This window comes from Mesoplodon densirostris, chromosome 14, assembly GCF_025265405.1.
Source record: "Mesoplodon densirostris isolate mMesDen1 chromosome 14, mMesDen1 primary haplotype, whole genome shotgun sequence".
Lineage (NCBI taxonomy): Eukaryota > Metazoa > Chordata > Mammalia > Artiodactyla > Ziphiidae > Mesoplodon > Mesoplodon densirostris.
The window spans coordinates 7,020,268-7,038,566 of NC_082674.1; the positions used below are offsets into that span (position 1 = coordinate 7,020,268).

General features: G+C 51.5%; 1 protein-coding gene across 3 annotated transcripts in view; it reads left to right on the forward strand.

The window, feature by feature from the left end:
- ASAP2 (ArfGAP with SH3 domain, ankyrin repeat and PH domain 2) overlaps positions 1–18,299 on the forward strand; it is a 156,977-nt gene that overhangs the window by 119,523 nt on the left and 19,155 nt on the right. For all 3 annotated transcript variants that reach the window (XM_060117389.1, XM_060117390.1, XM_060117391.1), the window contains exons 13-17: positions 1,445–1,493; positions 1,571–1,737; positions 3,833–3,966; positions 12,237–12,331; positions 17,494–17,683. In XM_060117389.1, the coding sequence (XP_059973372.1) occupies positions 1,445–1,493; positions 1,571–1,737; positions 3,833–3,966; positions 12,237–12,331; positions 17,494–17,683 (635 nt within the window). The remainder of the gene's footprint in view (positions 1–1,444; positions 1,494–1,570; positions 1,738–3,832; positions 3,967–12,236; positions 12,332–17,493; positions 17,684–18,299) is intronic.

The following is an 18,299-nucleotide window of genomic DNA, read 5'->3' on the forward strand; positions in this document are numbered from 1 at the left end:
TTTTTGGCTGTGTCGGGTCTTAGTTGTGGCATGTGGGATCTTTCATTGTGGCATGTGGCCTTCTCTAGTTGTGGCGCAGGCTCCAGAGGGCGTGGGCTCAGTAGTCCCTGCGCGCTCGGGCTTAGTTGCTCCGTGGCACGTGGGATCTTAGTTCCTGGACCGGGAATGGAACCCGCGTCCCCTGCATTGGAAGGCGGATTCTCAACCCCTGGACCACCAGGGGAGTCCCTTGGCACAGTTCTCGGAAACCCTGTTCCTTTCCTCAGTAACAGGCTGGGGATAGAGGGTGCGGGGTGTCCCCTCTGTGTCAGGAAAACAGGAAGGAAGAGGATCAGAGCTGGGGTCAGAACCTGACCCCTCGGCCGCTGGGTGCGCTTTTTCCTGCCTCTGAACCTCTCTGGGCCTCAGCCTCCTCCCAGTCAGCTCACCAAGAATCATCCTAAGAACTAAAGTGCTTTCAGGAGTGTAAAAGCCGCAATGTTCGCTCACTTTGAGGGGCACAGGTGTTTATTGTGAACCCCAAGGACAGTCCCTGCCTGTCACTGCTCTGCCATCTGCAGAAGTTGGATCTCCTCCCTTTTTTTTTTCCTTTTTTGTTTTTTAAATTTAATTCTTTTTTACTTCGTTTTTGGACTGATTGTAGGCAAAGAATTTCTGTATATCCCTTACCCAACTCCCCCTAATACTGACAGCATAGTACAGGTTGTCAGTTACTATTTAGTACATAATATCAGCCATATCTGCAACTGTCAAAACCAGGAAATTTACATTGGTGTGATGCTATTAACTAAGAATCTTATTCAGATTTTACCGTTTTTTCCACTAGTGTCCTCCTTCTGTTCCAGGGTTCTCCCCAGGATTCCACATTGCTGCTGTTATTTTGCCCTAGTCACGTACAGTCTATATCAGTTCTGTATCTTTCCTTGACTTTCATTACTTTGATACTTTGAAAATTATTGATCAGTTTTTTGGTCATACGTCCCTCAGTTTGGGTTTCTCTGATGCTTTCCCACAATTGGATGGAGGCCATACACTTTGGGCTAAGAAGGCCAGAAAGCTTGTAAGATACTCGCTTTAGATAAGGCTTTTACTATTCAAAGGGCCATAACAGTTGGGGGCCAACTCTGTAGCAAGTTAAAAAAAAAAAAAAAAAGCTTTTGAAAGGATAGTGATGGTTTTCATTGAAGAGCTTCAGTTTTGGAAGTTGCTTCTCTTCAGACTTGAATGGAGGAACGGAGCTGGCTCGATAATTTGCATCAGAAAGCCACAGCTCCCAGGCCAGGGCTTGTAAAGGGCAGGAGGGAGTGCTTGGTTGTATACAAATCATTGACTTCGTGGCAGAGTTTAGACTCTTCCTGAGGTTAATTACAAACCACTTTCTTTTGGAATTGTGTATGGATTACTGTCCGGGCTCACAACTGATGAAACCCCTCTTGCCGTGCAGATGACAGGACATACCACTTTCAAGCAGAGGACGAACAGGAATGTCAAATGTAAGTTGTTTGGGGGTGGGACCTTGGAAGGGCAGTTGTCCTTGGGATTTAACACAGCGTCACTGTTATTTTTCTAGATGGATGTCTGTGCTGCAAAACAGCAAAGAAGAAGCGCTGAACAATGCATTTAAGGGAGATGACAATACGGGAGAAAATAACATAGTCCAAGAACTGACAAAGGAGATCATCTCCGAGGTCCAGAGGATGACAGGCAATGACGTGTGTTGCGACTGCGGGGCGCCAGGTGACCCAGCCACCCCCTCCAGCTCTAGGACGTTTAAATCCTGTTCCGATTCACAGAAGCCAGTCACTGATTTTCCCTTTCATTTCAAACACCAAGTTCAGCACAGCCCAGCCTGAGCTCACGCTGTCACACAGATGCTTACTGAACTGTGCGAAGACTTAAGTGGGGGAAAGGGTGGGAAGAGGCCTGCCTCCGGGCCCTCAGAGCAGGCCTGCGGGGAGAGAGCCCCATAGAGCTGAAACGGTTTAAATGCTTTTTGAGAAATGAAAACAGAAGCACACAGCGAGGGTGGAACCAGGGTCATCCGGTCATTGTATTGGCTCCAAACTGCGGCTTTTTCCGGGATTCAGTCCGTCCTCCCTTTGTACCGCTTTGTAGAACTTCTGCAGCAACTTTATGGCGCTGTCTAGTCTGTGACCCTGGAAGAGCCACTTATTTTGTTAGATGTCAGTTTCCCTTTTTGGAAGATGAAGGGACCAGTGGAGATTGTCTGTGAGCCCCAGCCAGCTGCCACATTCCGTGAAATGAGGTGTTTATTTCTGTGTTTTGATCAGGCCTACTGGGGTTTCATTTTCAATGGACATAAACTATTGTAGATTTTAACAACCAGTATTTTAAGCGTTTAATGAGCTGACTTATTCCGGTAACTCAGATGGGCCGGTGTTAGGGGAGCTGTGAGCTGCTTAGGGTGGCTGTGTGCCTTTTCGTTCCCCTCGTTCTGTGACAACTTCCATTTTTAAAAAGGCCCAACGAAAATAGAGTGGACAGTTGAGATGTGCCGTGGGTTCCTGTTACCCTGGAGGCTGTATTTGGGGGTAATTTGAGGAATTACCTCATGGGGTCTCGGACTGTTAAAAACATACCTTTGGCAGGAGATGCTGCAGGGAGTGAAGGTAGCGAATTGTGCTTTTTCCTAGATGAGGACAGTGTAGTACTTGGACTTCAGAAACACTTATAAGGAATCAAAGCTATGACATTTTTGTTTTAAAATGCTAAAAGACAGTCTGAGTGATATAAAGCAGTCTAAATGTACACTCATACCCACCAAAAGCGTGACACAGCCGATTCGGTAGAATAGGTCTAGTGAAGTGGAAACACCAGTGCCCAGGAGCATTTCCGAACTCAGATAAAATGTTTATAATTTGAACATTTAAAAAATAACTTTGCAATCAACTAGTGACCAAGGTTGCAATATTTGCCTCCTATGAGTTTCTGAGGGCAGCAAGCAATTCTAAAGAGAATTGTACTTCTGGGCTGTGATCATGTCCTCAAGAATGTTTTATTTTGAATTCCGTGTTTTCAGTAAATTCAGCATCATCCGTTAAGCATTTCTTGAGTGCCTACTCTGGCACTTGGCTAGGAGGCTTCGCTGGGCAAGTAAACATGCGGTGCGGGTGTGGGTTTGAGCCCAGATGAAGGCAGGGCTGCGGTCGGGCTCTGCAGCCTCAAGCAAGGAAGGCCCTTCACCTCTCTGAGCAAGATGGTGAAGACACCTGCCCTGTGTGCCTCCAGGCGCTCTTGTATGTGTTAAATGAGAAATTAAGGCAAAACACCTGTAATTTCTGAAGCTCTCACGCTTTGAGCTATTATTGCTACTATAATTGCTTCAACTCTGTGCTGAACAGAGCATGGCATCAGCACATAGTGGGTGTTCTCTGCCGGTTATTAGCATGTTTGACATACAGACGTGTATTAAGACCGTCCCTCGTGTGGTGCTAGGCTTTGTCCCCTTTGCTGGTACCATCAGGTTGGTGATGGGGGTGGTCTGTATCCAGGGACCTTCGGCCACTAGAGGGCGCCGTGTCCTATTTATTCTTGTACGGACAGCCCTGCCCCTGGGGAGTGCTTAACAAATGAATGGAAGGATGGGGAGGTGGAGCCCTAGGAAGAGGAGGGAGACTAGATACGTGCACGTGTGTGTATCGTGTGTAAATTGGTGGTAACTAATGGTGAACGAGGGTTCCAGCTGCATGTAGGATCCAAAAAAAAATGCTGATGATGCAACAGAACTCCATGTTCAGTAACTACGCAAGAAAAAAGTACTGACCCCTGCCCTCCCCTTACGAGCTCCCATTTTCCCCATTCTCTTCGGCAGATCCTACGTGGCTCTCCACCAACCTGGGCATTCTGACCTGCATCGAGTGCTCTGGGATCCACCGCGAGCTGGGGGTCCACTACTCCAGGATGCAGTCCCTGACGCTAGACGTGTTGGGAACGTCTGAGCTGCTGGTACGTTTCAAAGCCTTGATTTTGGAGGGAAAACAAATGATCTGAAAGCTAGGTTTTCATTTTGGTACTCGAATCCGTTTCTTAAAATTCCGCTGGGCTGGTAGCTGTTGATATTGCCAAGTGGATTTGGGCAATTAGAAACTCATTGGTAGTTCCTCCTCCTCAGCTACTAGTATTACAGCTGAGGGTTGCAAAACTTTATTCTTTTTTTTTTTGGCTGCGCCGGGTCTTAGTTGTGGCCTGCAGGATCTTTAGTTGCAGCATGCGGACTTCTTAGTTATGGCACTCGGACTCTTAGTTGCGGCATGCATGCGGGATCTAGTTCCCTGACTGGGGATCGGACCCAGGCCCCCTGCGTTGGGAGTGCGGAGTCTTACCCACTGGCCCGCCAAGAAGTCCTACAAAGGTTTAGCCTTTATTTTTTTTGCGGTACGCGGGCCTCTCACTGCTGTGGCCTCTCCCGTTGTGGAGCACAGGCTCCGGGCGCGCAGGCTCAGCGGCCATGGCTCACGGGCCTAGCCGCTCCGCGGCATGTGGGATCTTCCTGGACCGGGGCACAAACCCGTGTCCCCTGCATCGGCAGGCGGGCTCTTAACCACTGAGCCACCAGGGAAGCCCCAAAGGTTTACCCTTAAATGAATAAAATGAATTGAACTTATAAAGGAGCGTTGAGACTGGTATGAGATTCTGGAATAGGATGGTGGCAGAGTCCAGTTCACCCCAGTCATTAAGCAGGTGCAGAACCCATAGCCCAGAGACAGTAAAGGACTCATTCTTCCTGAGTCGTCTGCCGAGTCTGCGGTGCGGTCACTACGTGGCTTAAGCCTCCGGTGGACTTGTCCTCTGTCTCTTATTGTTGCCTTTTGGGAGAGATACTGGTATTTGCTTCTACTGCCTTTGTTTCTAAAGAAAAAAGTGTTTCATTGTTGGTTGGGTGATAACACATAAGCCATGCAGTGTATTAGGGGGTTGAAGCATTTCCTGTAAAGTGACTTTCAGAGCGTTGAGACTGGCCCCACTGAGGAACAAGCATATCACACATGGGCAGTGCTTTGGGGCGCCTAAAACATGAGCTCTTCGGACTTTTCAAAGTCTATAACTGCCGATTAGAAGGTAGTATTCAAAATTGTTTCTTGAGGTGGCTGAGCATTGGACAGTGACTATTAAGTGGATATTGATTGCCATTGATTTTAATGTCAAGAGCAATAGTCTTGGCAGAAAATCAATTACTGTGGTCAGTAGATCTCTCAGGGGGCCGTAAGTCGTACCGATGACTATTCTGGATCCAACGTGCCTAAACTTGTAATGCATTTAGAACTATCTTGTCAAATCCTTCCTGTCTTTCCAAGGAGTTCGTTTACGGTCTTGAGAGACAAAGCTGGGAGAAACTAGAGTGGATTCTGGTAGCCCAGTTTTAGTAGCATCACTGATGAAGTACTTCAAGTTTACAGCTAAGCTAGCCTTGTCGGGACCCAAGCAGTGTATTCTTGGTTACACACTGCAGTTATCGTTAATGTCATAACGCATACAGCCTCCATCATAGAGCTGTGTGTGTGGGGGCGGTATCCTGGGTAATTGGTGATGGCATGGATTTGAAATTCTCACAGTATATTTTCAGAGAAACATAAATTACTTCTCAGTGAGCACTGGTAAACTACCGCAGTTGCTGTACTGCCCTGGTGGGTTTTTAAAAAACAATTGGAAGTGTGAAGTGGCTTATGCTGAAGGTAATAATTGTTGATTTTGTACGAGGCCCTTCTCAAGGCACTTAGCGGAGCACTTTGTGGTGTCTTAGCTCATTTTGCTCTTCACTCCCTGTGGCCCTGGTGTATTATCCCCATTTTACAAAAGAGGCACTGAGGCTTAGAATGTTTTAACAAGCCCAAGGTTATGTAGTTATCAAAGCACCAGGTCTGGGGTGGAGGCCTCTCTAATCTGATTCCAGAGCTCACACTCTTAACCCTTGAGGACTCTCCCTGTGGAGAGCATTTAAACATCACGGCCGTCCCCCCTCATTCCCCATCCTCATGCCTGACAGATGTCTAGCCGCCAGCTCTCTGGGGGGGAAGAAAGCCCGGCTTCGTAGTCGCCGTCACGTGACGTAAATGCTGCCACCGTGACCATTTGCAGGCCATCGTGGGGACAGCTGGGTGTGCGGTGGGGAAGACCGCACACATTATGTAGTAAGGTTGCTGCACAAATACAACTTCCGAAACAGCATAGTAAAATAGGAAGGGATGAGTTTTGAGTATTACTTTGTTTTTAGTACAGTCTTTTTGTTTGTTTTTTCTGAGGCTGCACCACGCAGCTTATGGGATCTCAGTTCCCCGATCAGGGATCGGCCCCTGGGCCCCGGCAGTGGAAGCGGGGAGTCCTAACCACTGGACCACCAGGCACTTCCCTAGTATAGTTTATTTGATCATGAGTTTACATAATGTAATTTTTTTTTTTTTTTTTGCGGTACGCGGGCCTCTCACTGTTGTGGCCTCTCCCTTTACGGAGCACAGGCTCCGGACGCGCAGGCTCAGCGGCCATGGCTCACGGGCCCAGCTCTGCGGCATGTGGGATCCTCCCGGACCGGGGCACGAACCCGTATCCCCTGCATCGGCAGGCGGACTCTCAACCACTGCGCCACCAGGGAGGCCCTACATAATGTAATTTTTAATAACGGCTGTTTAACAGCTGGCTTGTGTAAGCTGGTAGGAGCCTGATCCTGACACATCTGTTATACCTGCTTAAATGTGTCTCAGAAACTTAACTGATGATCTGCCTGAGACTACTGCCTACTGCACAGAGAAACACCAGAGACGGTTGGAAGGAGAATGTTTCCATTTCGATGAAAAGATGAGCTGGCTTCTGATGCCAGGCTCAGATCTTTGTTTCTTCTCCTGGAGCCTCCCGTCTGTATCTCTGTCTGTATATTCTCCTAGGCGTTCAAAGTTTGACCACCTCTCAGCCATTATGGAGAAATCAGGAAGAGGCTGCTTAAGTAAGATCTGCAGATATTTCTGATGTCTAATCTCTGCCATAGCTTTAAACTCTCCCTTATCTAAGACTTTTTCTGAGTGGTTATCAGAAAAACAAAGGGCAGAGGCCTGAATCACGTGGGATTTATTCCCACCCTCTCTTTGCCCCTGAACTCACCTGTCTGGCCACTCACAGGAGGCAGACGTCTCCCCCTCTCACCCCAACCCTGTTACTGCGGGCATGACACCACCTCCAGACCCTTATTCCTCAGCCGTTTGTTAAGCAACAGGTGGAGGGTGTTGTCAGGTGTTGTTAGTACCATTTGTAAAGCATGAGAATTTCAAGCCTTTTTAGAGCACCTGGTTCTTTTATTTTGCTTAGTCAGATGCCTGAACAAAAGATCTCCTGAAGGCTTGACACACACACTGTGTGTGTGTGTGTTCAGAATTACATCCAGCACATAGTGAGAACTATAAAGTATTAGCTATTATTATTATCGTTGTTACCTTCTCCTCCAAGATGATTTGAACAAAATCCTTCCAGAAAAATCATCTGCGTGTCCTAATGTGTGAATCCTCAGGGAGGCCCCACCGGGGTGACTGCTCTGTTTGTGAACCTTTCAGGTTCACAAACACACCAGGGTCTTGGGCTGGTGTGTTCATCAGAATACGTTTTCTTGGGCAGCACATGTTAATTAGACCCCTTGTACCCTATCAAAGAGGTAAGAGGGTGAATTGGAAGATAACTTGCTGTCGCGTCCGAGGCTGCAGCCCGGACAGGGCTGCTTTCCAGAGCAGAGTCACAGAGCCACACACATGGATGTGCTGCGACAGGAGAGGGGGTTTTGCACGGCCCGCTGGAGGCAGCAGATACACGAGCAGGGATTTTCATTTCCTGGCTGGCACTGTGTTCTAAATAGACAGATGCTCACCCCGTAAAGTGCAGCTCCTGTCCCCCCATATGGTCTCACCGTGGTCCTCGTGACAGAAGTCTTTTGCTTAATTCCATAAAGTATTTTCTGGCCTGAGGTTTGTAAACAATTTCCCCTGATGGTACGTCGTGGCGGTTTCACCATTTCCTTCTTAATTTGTTTTTGTTTCAGAGCATGCTTGATTCCCATGTCAACCGAGTGGGTTTCAGCAGCATCCGTGAAGGTGGCTGGTCAGCAGTCATCTTTCCTTCCCTTTGCCTCCTGCTTCTAGAATCACTTCTTAGTCAGTGGAAAGAAACTGGGGTAATTGAAGTATTAATTTGATTAGAGTTCAGGGAAGCTGTGCCATTTTAACTACTCTAGCATGCACCAGCCTAAGATCCTTAGATTTTAAAGCAAATCTGCTTTCAGAAAACCTCCTGATAAGCATAAATTTTAAAAAGATAAAGTTCCTCCTTAACATAGAAGATTACTATTTCAGTTCTGATTTTCAGGTCTTACATAAAACAGTATTGTTGGTACGAGGGTCCTTGTATCATATGATCAGTCTCACATCGTAAGTGAAATTAGTAAAGGAAGTTCCAGTATTATGGAACTGAATCTGAGTCAGTCATTTAAAAACCTTCTTCCGTCAAAGAATAGGGTCCGAAACCCCCAGGAGCACATGTTACTGACTCGGGCCTGTTTTATGACTTTCTCCTGCCTCCTCATGAAGTCGTTAACAAGCTGTTAAATAAAAAACAGACCAGCCGACAGCTGGATCTGAGAGAGGGAGTGGAGAGGAAAGCCCTCAGAAACCAAGAGCTTCCTCACAGATCATTCTGTGGTTTCACCTGGGTCCAGAATGAAGCCACTCAGGCTGCAAAGAGCAGCAAGAAATGTAGAACCAGCTACCATTTATTGAGTGACTGTTATGCTTCAGGCATTGTACCCGGTCCTTTGTCTTCTCTAACCTAAACAAGAACCCCATTTTAAAGGGGAGGCCAGAGCCTGTGTTCTGTTCTTTTTTCTTAAATCACGAAATTGAGCACCAAAACATATACATGTATGTGATGTATAGTTATACTTGCACTACTTGTACTACTTACTAAGGAGTATATTATATACTTTGTCAAATATACCAAAAGCAGAATGCCTAGAGGCGCAGGTGAAGCACGACACGCGACTCTTTTTGCGCACCACAGGATATTTTTTCGTGCTCCGGTCTTTGGAGGAAGCAGCTGGGGGCTCACTGCTGTCTCTTAGCTCGCCTACCAGGGTCAGGTTCCTTCACTGACCCGGGCCTTTTTATCCACCTGTATATTAAAGATGTGCCCTGTGCTCCAAGCCTTCCAGCCGCCTGGGACCTGAGGGGGCCCAGTAGCTAACACCCCGTTTCCCTGCATGCATTTGGAACCGCTTGAGAGAGCGAAGGTCTGATTTATGGTTGAAAACAGCGGAATCGGCGACCTGGTCCACACGTGTGGAGGCAGCCGAGCCCCAGGCGCCTGCAGGGCGGCACACCCACCAGATGCTGCCTCCTGGGGGCGCCCGTTCTTCTGAGCCTCTCGGGCAGGGAAGTCGTCTCTCTCGCTGTCCGCTTCTTTCCTCCGGGTGCGTGAAAACAGAGGAAGACAGAATGTCACAGGAACTGGTCACCCTCCATCTGGAAACATGAAAACAGGGCACAGGAGGTTCCCCATCTTCACCCCAAACTCTGGAAACAATTTCTAGAGAAAACCTATGGCCTCTTTCTGGCTCAGGGGGCCCCTCAAGGGTTGGTGCTGCAGGTCTCCAGGCATGTGTGACTCCTGGTCCCCGTCCTCAGGGCGCCTTGTGCGGTGAGGGAGACGCACACAGGGTTTCGTTCAGATTCGGGGTGTGGGGGAGCAGGTGTCTAGACCAGGTCCCTGCTCTGCTGCCGGCCCCTGGCCGTCTCCATAGCACTCAGTCCAGCCCGCATCACGGTGCCCTTCTTTTTCATTTTCGTTCACCTCTGTCTCGTTAGACCGAGCCCCTTGGAGCAGGCCCATGTGCCAGGCCCGGAGCCCAGCCTGCCCGAGGGCTCCGCGCGTGTCCTGGGGCTCGCTTCCCTGAGGACGCGGCCCCTGAACACCCCAGGGCCCCCTGTCAGCCTCAGTGCAGCCCCACGTGCCGGGGATGGGCTCTGAGAGCGGAGGGCGTGTGTGTCCGGGCTGTTGAACCAGCCCTCCTGCTGCCTGGGCTCCTGCCCGCGCGGCCTGCTGGACCGCACATTTTCTTGACGTGACCCTGCAGCCTCCATCTGCAGGTGCTTTGCTTTTGTTGATGGTTCCAGAGGGTTCTCTGCAGGCTGAACTATCCTCTGGAGCCTGGTGACGCTGTGAGGCGGCATATTTCTCCATGTTGGACGAGTGTGATGCACGGCCGTGGTGGCTCCCCAGTCCAGCTGTCCCCTAGTAAGCCAGCCAAGCTCAAGCAGAAGGGGAGCAGCTTTCGGATTCCAGGGAATCCTCCTCCTCCTCGCGCCCCCTCCCATCTGCTTGCAGACCGGGGGGCTCCCGGGGGCAGGTGCTGTGGCTTGTCCTGTCACTGCCCTGCAGATAGTTAGGTTGGGGTGCGGGATGGTGTCCACGTTGCACTGAACGGTGGGGCCTTAGCGTGGGCCTGGCTCTAAACCGGGGCCCCGACGCTGAGGTGCAGCCTGGATCCGGCACCAGGTGCCCCCGAAATCGTCGGGGCGTTGGCTCCACGGTACGCCGGGCCCCCTGCTCTGCACCACCCTGACGGGCAGCCCCGTCTCCAGGAAAGTGCAGTGAGGCAGCCTGGGGCTTTGCCACCTGACATCGCCTTGAGGCCCCGGGGCCAGGGCTGAGGACCGAGGACCCAAGGCAGGGCTGCTGAGAGCTCGGGGCTTCCAGAAGCTCTGTCCACTCGTTGAGCCCAGGGGAGACTTAGGAAGGCTCCCACCCGCTTGTCAGGCTGTGGCTGCGCGTTTCCCTTGTCCTTCGGCCTCCCTCAAGGTCCCCTCTTACTCGCCACCAGGAAGTTCGGCCCTATCTGGCCCAGACCCCTTTGGCTGTTGCTCCAGCCGGTCCCCCTGGAGCGACAGGAGGCCACCGGGTCTCCGCCTTTCCTCGCAGAGAGTCCCATTCAGCCTGTGTCCACGTGACTCACCGAGGGCAGAAGCACCAGCAGTGTTGCTGCTCCCACAGCATCGTTTTCTATGTGGAAATGAAACTGTTCTCTCCAAAGCATTGGGCCCAGTGCTTCCATTCGGTTTCTTTGTTTCATTAGATATTGAAGAGTCCTGTCTCGGTCAGGTGCTGAGCTGGGTGCTGATAAGGATCCTGGTCACTCCAGATCCGCACATCCGTTCAGGAGCGTGCCAGGGCGGCCTGGCGTTTATCTCGTGCCTTCTGCACCCAGCATAGTGCCTGTATCCGTGAGCACTGGTGAAAACCTGCTCATTTCTGACAAGTCAGAAGGTTGATCGGCAAGTAAGGACCTTATGTTGGAACAGATACACTTTTAGTGCTCTAGTTTATTGAATGCTTTTACAGAAATTATCCCGTTTTATCATTATTACAACCTGGCAAGGTAGGTAGGTAGGTATCTTCATTTTATTATTAAAAAACGGAAGCTCGGGGCTTCCCTGGTGGCGCAGTGGTTGAGAGTCCGCCTGCTAACGTGGGGTACATGGGTTCGAGCCCTGGTCTGGGAGGATCCCACATGCCGCGGAGCAAGTGGGTCCGTGAGCCATGGCCGCTGAGCCTGCGCATCTGGAGCCTGTGCTCTGCAACGGGAGGCCACGACAGTGAGAGGCCCGCGCACCGCGATGAAGAGTGGCCCCCACTCGCTGCAACTGGAGAAAGCCCTCGCGCAGAAACGAAGACCCAACACAGCCAAAAATAAATAAATTAATTTAAAAAAAAATTGAAGCTCGGGTAAACTGCCTTGCCTGTGGTCACAAAGCCAGGAAATAGGACCACAATTTGAACCCAAATCTTGGCTTCCTGGCCCAGCGGCCTCTCTGCTGTATGAGCCACCCCCTCGTTGGTGTAAGTAAAGGCTGTTAGATCTGTTTCAGTTGGAGCACAGGTTCTTTTTGGGGGGTGGGGAGAAAGGAAAGAAACTCGAGCTGGGCGGAGTTACTGCTTCTCCCTGTCCATGGAGGCATTCTATCTAGGGCACGTTTTATGAGAACACTCCTCTGTAAGAGGCATGCTGTTTCTTATCTCTAGTTTTATGGGTACCTTTGGGGTTTGGGTTTTGTCCAGCTTCATTAAAGGCAAACCACTTTATTGCTTTGTTTCTTAGTGGCCATTAAATAAACCATCAACTGTGTGAGTCGTGTGTAGCAGTGGAAGGTATTAATAATTGAGTACCCTGAAATAGACTTTTGTTTTTGCAGCTTGCCAAGAATATTGGGAATGCAGGCTTCAATGAGATTATGGAGTGTTGCCTTCCAGCTGAGGACTCGATCAAACCCAACCCGAGCAGTGACATGTAAGTGTGGGGCTGGCTGTTCTCGCTTTCTGAGCAAAGGTTGGCCTTGTCCCCGGCTCCCCACCCCCACCCCGCCCGAGGCAGGGGGATAAACAAGCTTGGGTGCATAGATTGTTGCTTGTTTAGGGAAGAAATCAGCCTATGTTGTTTATAAAGTCACTTTAACCTTTTTGGATGTCCAAGTAGAAACTTGGTTTGGCAGCTTTTCTTAGGAGCCAGAGGAAAGTGGATTTGCCAGGGGGCGGGGGCGGAGGGAGTCCTCAGTGGCGCCCTCTGCTGGTGGTGTGTGGGCACCACCTCGCTTCTGCCTCAGGGCAGGGGAGTCGCTCTCCCACCTGCCTTCTCTCAGTGTGAATTCTGAGCCGCAGGGAGGGTCGGTTGTCCTAGACAACATGATTATGTCCCGTTCTGTTTCCCAGTGCAAATGTCGAGGGTGTTGTTTCCTTCAAAAAGCTTTTCTTTGTTTCTGTTTTACTGTGGACACAAATCCTGATCAAGAAGCTTTCGTGCCTCATCACGCGTCCAGCTGGCCCGCTGAGCCAGAGTTGACCACGAGGGTACTTCCCGCCAGTCTAACCAAATCATAAATCACCCAGATCACACTGGTCCTTGCAAGGGAGGCGGGTGGGAGACCAGCGAGCTGGTCAGGGCAGTGCCCGGCCTGCCCCCTTAGACTGCAGGCCTGCCCGGTGCCTGTCTGCTGCAGGAGGGCTGGGATGATTTACCCGCTGTAGTGCCGTGCAGGTGAGGCAGACGGGGCCGGAGGGAGCAGCCCGGTCCAGAGGAGCAGCATTCGAGTGGCGAGCCCGGGTCAGAGGGTTTGGGCCGGGGAAGCCACGTGAGAAGCAGGTGATGAGGGGGAGGAGGAAGTTCCTTCACCCAGACAGCCTTTCCCTGGGAGCAGCCCGAGACAGGAGTGCTGGCAGGGCTCCCCCTGGGGCTCGGCGGGGACAGGGAGGACCGGTGGCTGGGAGAGCGTTGCAGACAGGTGCAGTTCCCGGCCCTTGGCAGAGACATTTTGTGGGGGGCCGGTCTTTGGAAGCTGAGGTCACAGGATCTGTGTTCTTCTGTGCTTGGGTGAGGTGACTTCACGCGGTGAGGGAGCTTAGAGAGACTAAAGGGCGGGCAGGTCCCGTGTGCCTTCCACACCCTCGCAGGTGTCGGCGTCTGAGGTGAGCGCACGTGCGCTGGTGCTGGGTGAGAGTCAGTTCACGTCCGGGCCCTGGAGCACATGTCAGTGGGGAAGCGTCTCCTTGAGATTGGACGAGGTGCGAGGTTAGATTCCAGGCACAGGGCTTATAAAGGGATCGTCCTCTCTTGATGAAGATCCGAGTTCCGAATCTGTGTCCTTACCCAGACCTGGAGAGGGAGCACGGGACACAGACAGCTGCATCCTTCCCGGTCGTGGGACCTGGGCAGGTTCGTCCACCTCTCTGAGCCCTTTTCCTCTACGAGAAACAGAGGTGCAGCCGTCCCCACCTCGCAGAGTCGCTGGGACATGCGAAGGGGTGAAGCGGTCACACATCCTGCACCGGGCGGGTGTCGGCAGCCCTGCTTGCCCGCCGTGGGCATGGGCCATGGGGCAGCACACGTGCCAGGAGCTGACTCCACCTGCCCTGAAAAGTGAGGGTCCTCTCGGGGCAGGTGTCAGTGGGAGAGTTACCCCAAGGAGAGCTGACTCTTCCTGGGATACGAGAAGATCTGCTTAGGACAGGAAACATCATGGCCCACTGCGGCACGTTACTTACTGTCTAACGGACGCCTGCTCTCGCGCTGAAGGGACTGGTCTCCCGAAATGCTGTAATACTGATCAACTTTGAACACAGTATATGGTAACTAATTTCTTCCAAGTACCAGGGGCATTTTATAAAAGCAGGTAATTTGTTTACTGTGGGGCAAGATGATTCTGAAAAAATGAATACCATCTGCTTGAGACTCTTGGATGTAAACGTTCCATCTGCACTGGGGCCCCTCCCCGCCCCCCAGCCTTGGCACAAATGAAAAGGACGTTTATTCCTCCCCCTCTTGTTTTTCCAAAATGAGAGCAGGTGACCAACGTGATGGCAAAATGCCACCTACTTGGATCCCTCCTCAGCTGAAATTGGTCACTGGGCTCTTGTGCTCCTGTAGCACTTAGTTCTGTTTTAAAGCAGTTCATCCCACTTTACATTGTACCGAGGTATTTACACATATTTTTCTAATGAATTGCATCTTACTCGTTTTTGTATTTCCCACCACAATATGTTGCTTGTGGTGGGAAATACATATATAATGAATCAACGAGTCAGAGGTGAAGTCCTAGCTTTGTGGCTACTTAAATAAGCTAATATTTTACTTCCAGATTAAATCTGGCTTTATCTCAGAGCAACACACCATCTGCAGATGAATTTGTTGAAAGGGAAGCCAAAGACCATCTCGTGGCCTGTGAATCCTCAGATGGATATGGGGGGTGTTGAGAGATATACATGGGCGGGAAGCGGGGAGCAGCCAGGTCTGCGTCTGCTTCCAGAGTCCAGAACTCTTTCTCTCCTGTGACTTAGGGCCCTCATGCACGCCCTGTCCTCCGGGAGTATAAGAAGCCCCTCTCTCTGAACACGAATGCCAAATGCATTCTTATATTAAGTTCATTGCCTTTTCTCCAAAAGCCTTAGCCTTTCCCAAAAAAAGAGGGGGTGGGGGAATCGCTCCGGCAGAGTGAACTCCTTCCAGGAAACCGTGGGATGTGGTGTTGCCCAGAACAGACCTGTACCTGAGCTTGTGGAGGGACGACCTTCAGGGGACGAGACCCAGAGCCCTGGACAAGTGGATAATACGTTTAAAAAGTAAAGGGTCCAGTTCATCTCTAGCCCCTTCCTGACTGTCCCACAGTGATTACTGGAGCTGCCTAAACCTTGACACATGTCCAGCCCCACTGCCCATCAGAAGGGACCCATAGAGTTTCATCAGACAGGTTGTCAGTTGTCAACCCCAGACGGGAACCAGGCAGCAGCCTGAGCGTCACGCTGGCTGGGAGCCCCTGGAAGGAGAGCTCAGTCCAGCAAAGCAGGGCAGCCCCCAGAGCTGTCTGGCTGCTGGAGGGAACAGGCTCACACTCACAGCATTGTTGTGAGGGTCAGATGGACAGCACATCTCAATGTGACCTGTAAGCCCGCAGCAGCTGTCCACGTGTGGGGTGACGTGTGAAGTCCACCAGCACGGTTCACACAAGGCTGCGTTTATAAACACCCAGGCAGTGGATTTATTGGGTGAGGCAGTCGGAGTGGTGTTTGCCACCCTGGGAGCCTGGAGTTGACCTGCCCACTCCCAAAGCCTGGTGGGTTGACATGGGGGGCTGGGCCCCTGCCAGTAGTAGAAGCAGGTGTGGTGGGTGCAGCCCTGGTGGCAGGGTGGGAGTGAGCGGTGTCCCAGCCGAGAAGAGCTGGTGGGTCCCACCCGCCCGGGCCACCACCAGCCCCTCTTCATTCCGTGCTGCCACAGTAATGACATCCGAAACCCTGGGCTAAAGGCCTCAGTGTGCCGTCTCATCTAATCCTGCAAGGCCCTGCAAGCAGCTGTGCTCACGATACAGAGGTTGAGTAGCCAGCCCAAAGTCACTGGTGGCTGAGGGGGGGTGAGTGGAGCCGGGCTGAGATCCGGCCGTGTGACTGAGAGCCAGGCCCGAGTGACTGTGCGCTCTCAGAGCTGACCACCAGCCTGGGGTGGGGGGAGGAACCCAGGCCCTTTCTTCTAGTTCAGCCTCCCCTGCCTGACCTCGTGACATTTCAGTGTACCTCGCACTTTCCAGAAAGAGGGCACAAAAGAAGCAGGGGGCTCAGTCCTCTCGTGTCATTCTTCCTATATCCCTGGTAGCTTTGTTGGCTAAAGTTAGGTCTTTGTATTTGGAATTTGGTTCTCCCTGACATTCTTTTTTTCTTAAGAGCTTTGTTGAAATGTAACTCACATACCATACAATTCACCCATTTAATGTACAATGTACTGGCTTTCAGTATATTCACAGCTGTGCATCCATCACCACAAGCAATTTTCGAACATTTTTATCACCCCAGAATGAACCCCCATACCAGTTAGCCGTCCCCGACTCTGTGCCCTCACTCTCCCAGCCCTGGGCAACTGCTTACCTGTTTGCAGATTGGCCTGTTGTGGGCATTTCAGGAAATGGGATCCCACGGGGTGTGGTCTTCAGTGTTTGGCTTCTTTCATGTAACTGAACGTTTTCAGGTTCATCCACATCGTGGGCTGTGTCGGTGCTTCCTTCCTTTTGTGGCTGAATCGTGTTCCATGGTATGGACACCACACTGTGTTTACCTGTTTCTCAGCTGATGGACACTGGGTCGTTTCTTGGCACTTCTGACTTGATTGTCACTTGAAGTAATTAGTGTTTACTGTCCCTCAAAACTCGTGTCTACATTTTTATTATTGCTGCTGCTGCTGTTCGTTAAAGTCCTTGGAGCAAAATGCTGAGTCCTCTGGACCGGGAGCTGCTGTTTTTCTTGCTCTCTGTCTTTCAAGTTCATCGGTGCTTTTCCAAGGCCCTAAGGACCTGCCGTGAGCGCAGCAAGCGTGTCAGCTCATTCCATTCTCACAGGCCGCGTGCATTTGCACAGATAAGAAGACTCGAGGCCACGTACGTGCCCAGGGTCGCACGTCAGTCTGTGGTGGGGCAGGATCTGAGCCCGGGCTTCTTTGGCTGCCCTGGAGTCGCTGCCCCTCCGAGCTCCTTTGAGAGGCGGGGTCTGCACACACAGGGCCGCGTGAAGGCCGGGAAACAGACCACGGAGATGGACAGTTCATTTGGTTCGTCAGGTGTGCGGTGAGCCTGCATGCCAGGCACGGAGCCCGCAAACAGGAAGACAGGCTTCCCATGAGGGCTGCCAGCCCCGCGACCTGGCCGCTTAACCCTTAGACCTGGGCCTTGATGCCACTTGTCTTGGCAGCTGGAGGGTTTCCGGCCTCTTGAAAGTGCCTGGAGGCTGAGTGAACGCAGGTGCCGTGGGGGAGCCACACGGCACGTGCTTCCCGCTTCGTGTCTTTCTGCCAATGCTGCTTATCACAAGGAGGGTGGGACGGGACTTTTTTTTAAAGTAGTTATAGATGAATGGATGTTGGGATCTGTTTGAATAGAGGCCCTTAATCATTCACGAGGCAATTATGTTTGACTTCAGGAATGCAAGAAAGGACTACATTACTGCCAAGTACATAGAGAGGAAGTACGCAAGGAAAAGACACGCGGATAATGCGGCAAAACTTCACAGCCTTTGTGAGGCTGTCAAAGCAAGAGATATTTTTGGATTACTCCAAGCATACGCTGATGGTGTGGATCTTACAGAAAAAATCCCACTGGCCAATGGACATGTAAGAAAAGACCTGTAAAAACAGAAAAGAAAGGGTGAGAGGGCGGGGAGTGGCAAGGCACTGTCATCAGAAATGCTGACAAAGTCGTGTGACTCTGAAAGAAGAGGCAGTGAGTCCTGGGGGAGGAAATTAGTGGTTGATTCTTAAACCAGAACTGTAATGGCCCCTCTAGAAGGAAGGTCCATCCCTGGGCCTAAGCGCCTCCTTCTGTCTTCCGAGAGCCGCATTAGCACCTCAGCCAAGCCTCGGCTGCACCTCCCGAGGCCACACCGGGAAGGAGGGCCTGGACCAGGCCTGGTGCACCGCTGTCCAGCCTGCTCCCCTTGCCCTCCTCCCTGGGGGAACTGAGCCAAGAGGGTGGGGTCTCACCATCGGGATCTGTCTGCAGGAACCACCAGTGTTATGGCCGGTGTGTCCTAATTCTCTTCCGTGGGTGTGCTCTTGGATGCACACTCAGCCCCCTGGACCCTCCTTACCCTCGTGGACGCACACTCACAGCCCCGTGGACTCTCCTTACCCTCGTGGACGCACACTCACAGCCCCCTGGACCCTCCTTACCCTCGTGGACGCACACTCACAGCCCCCTGGACCCTCCTTACCCTCGTGGACGCACACT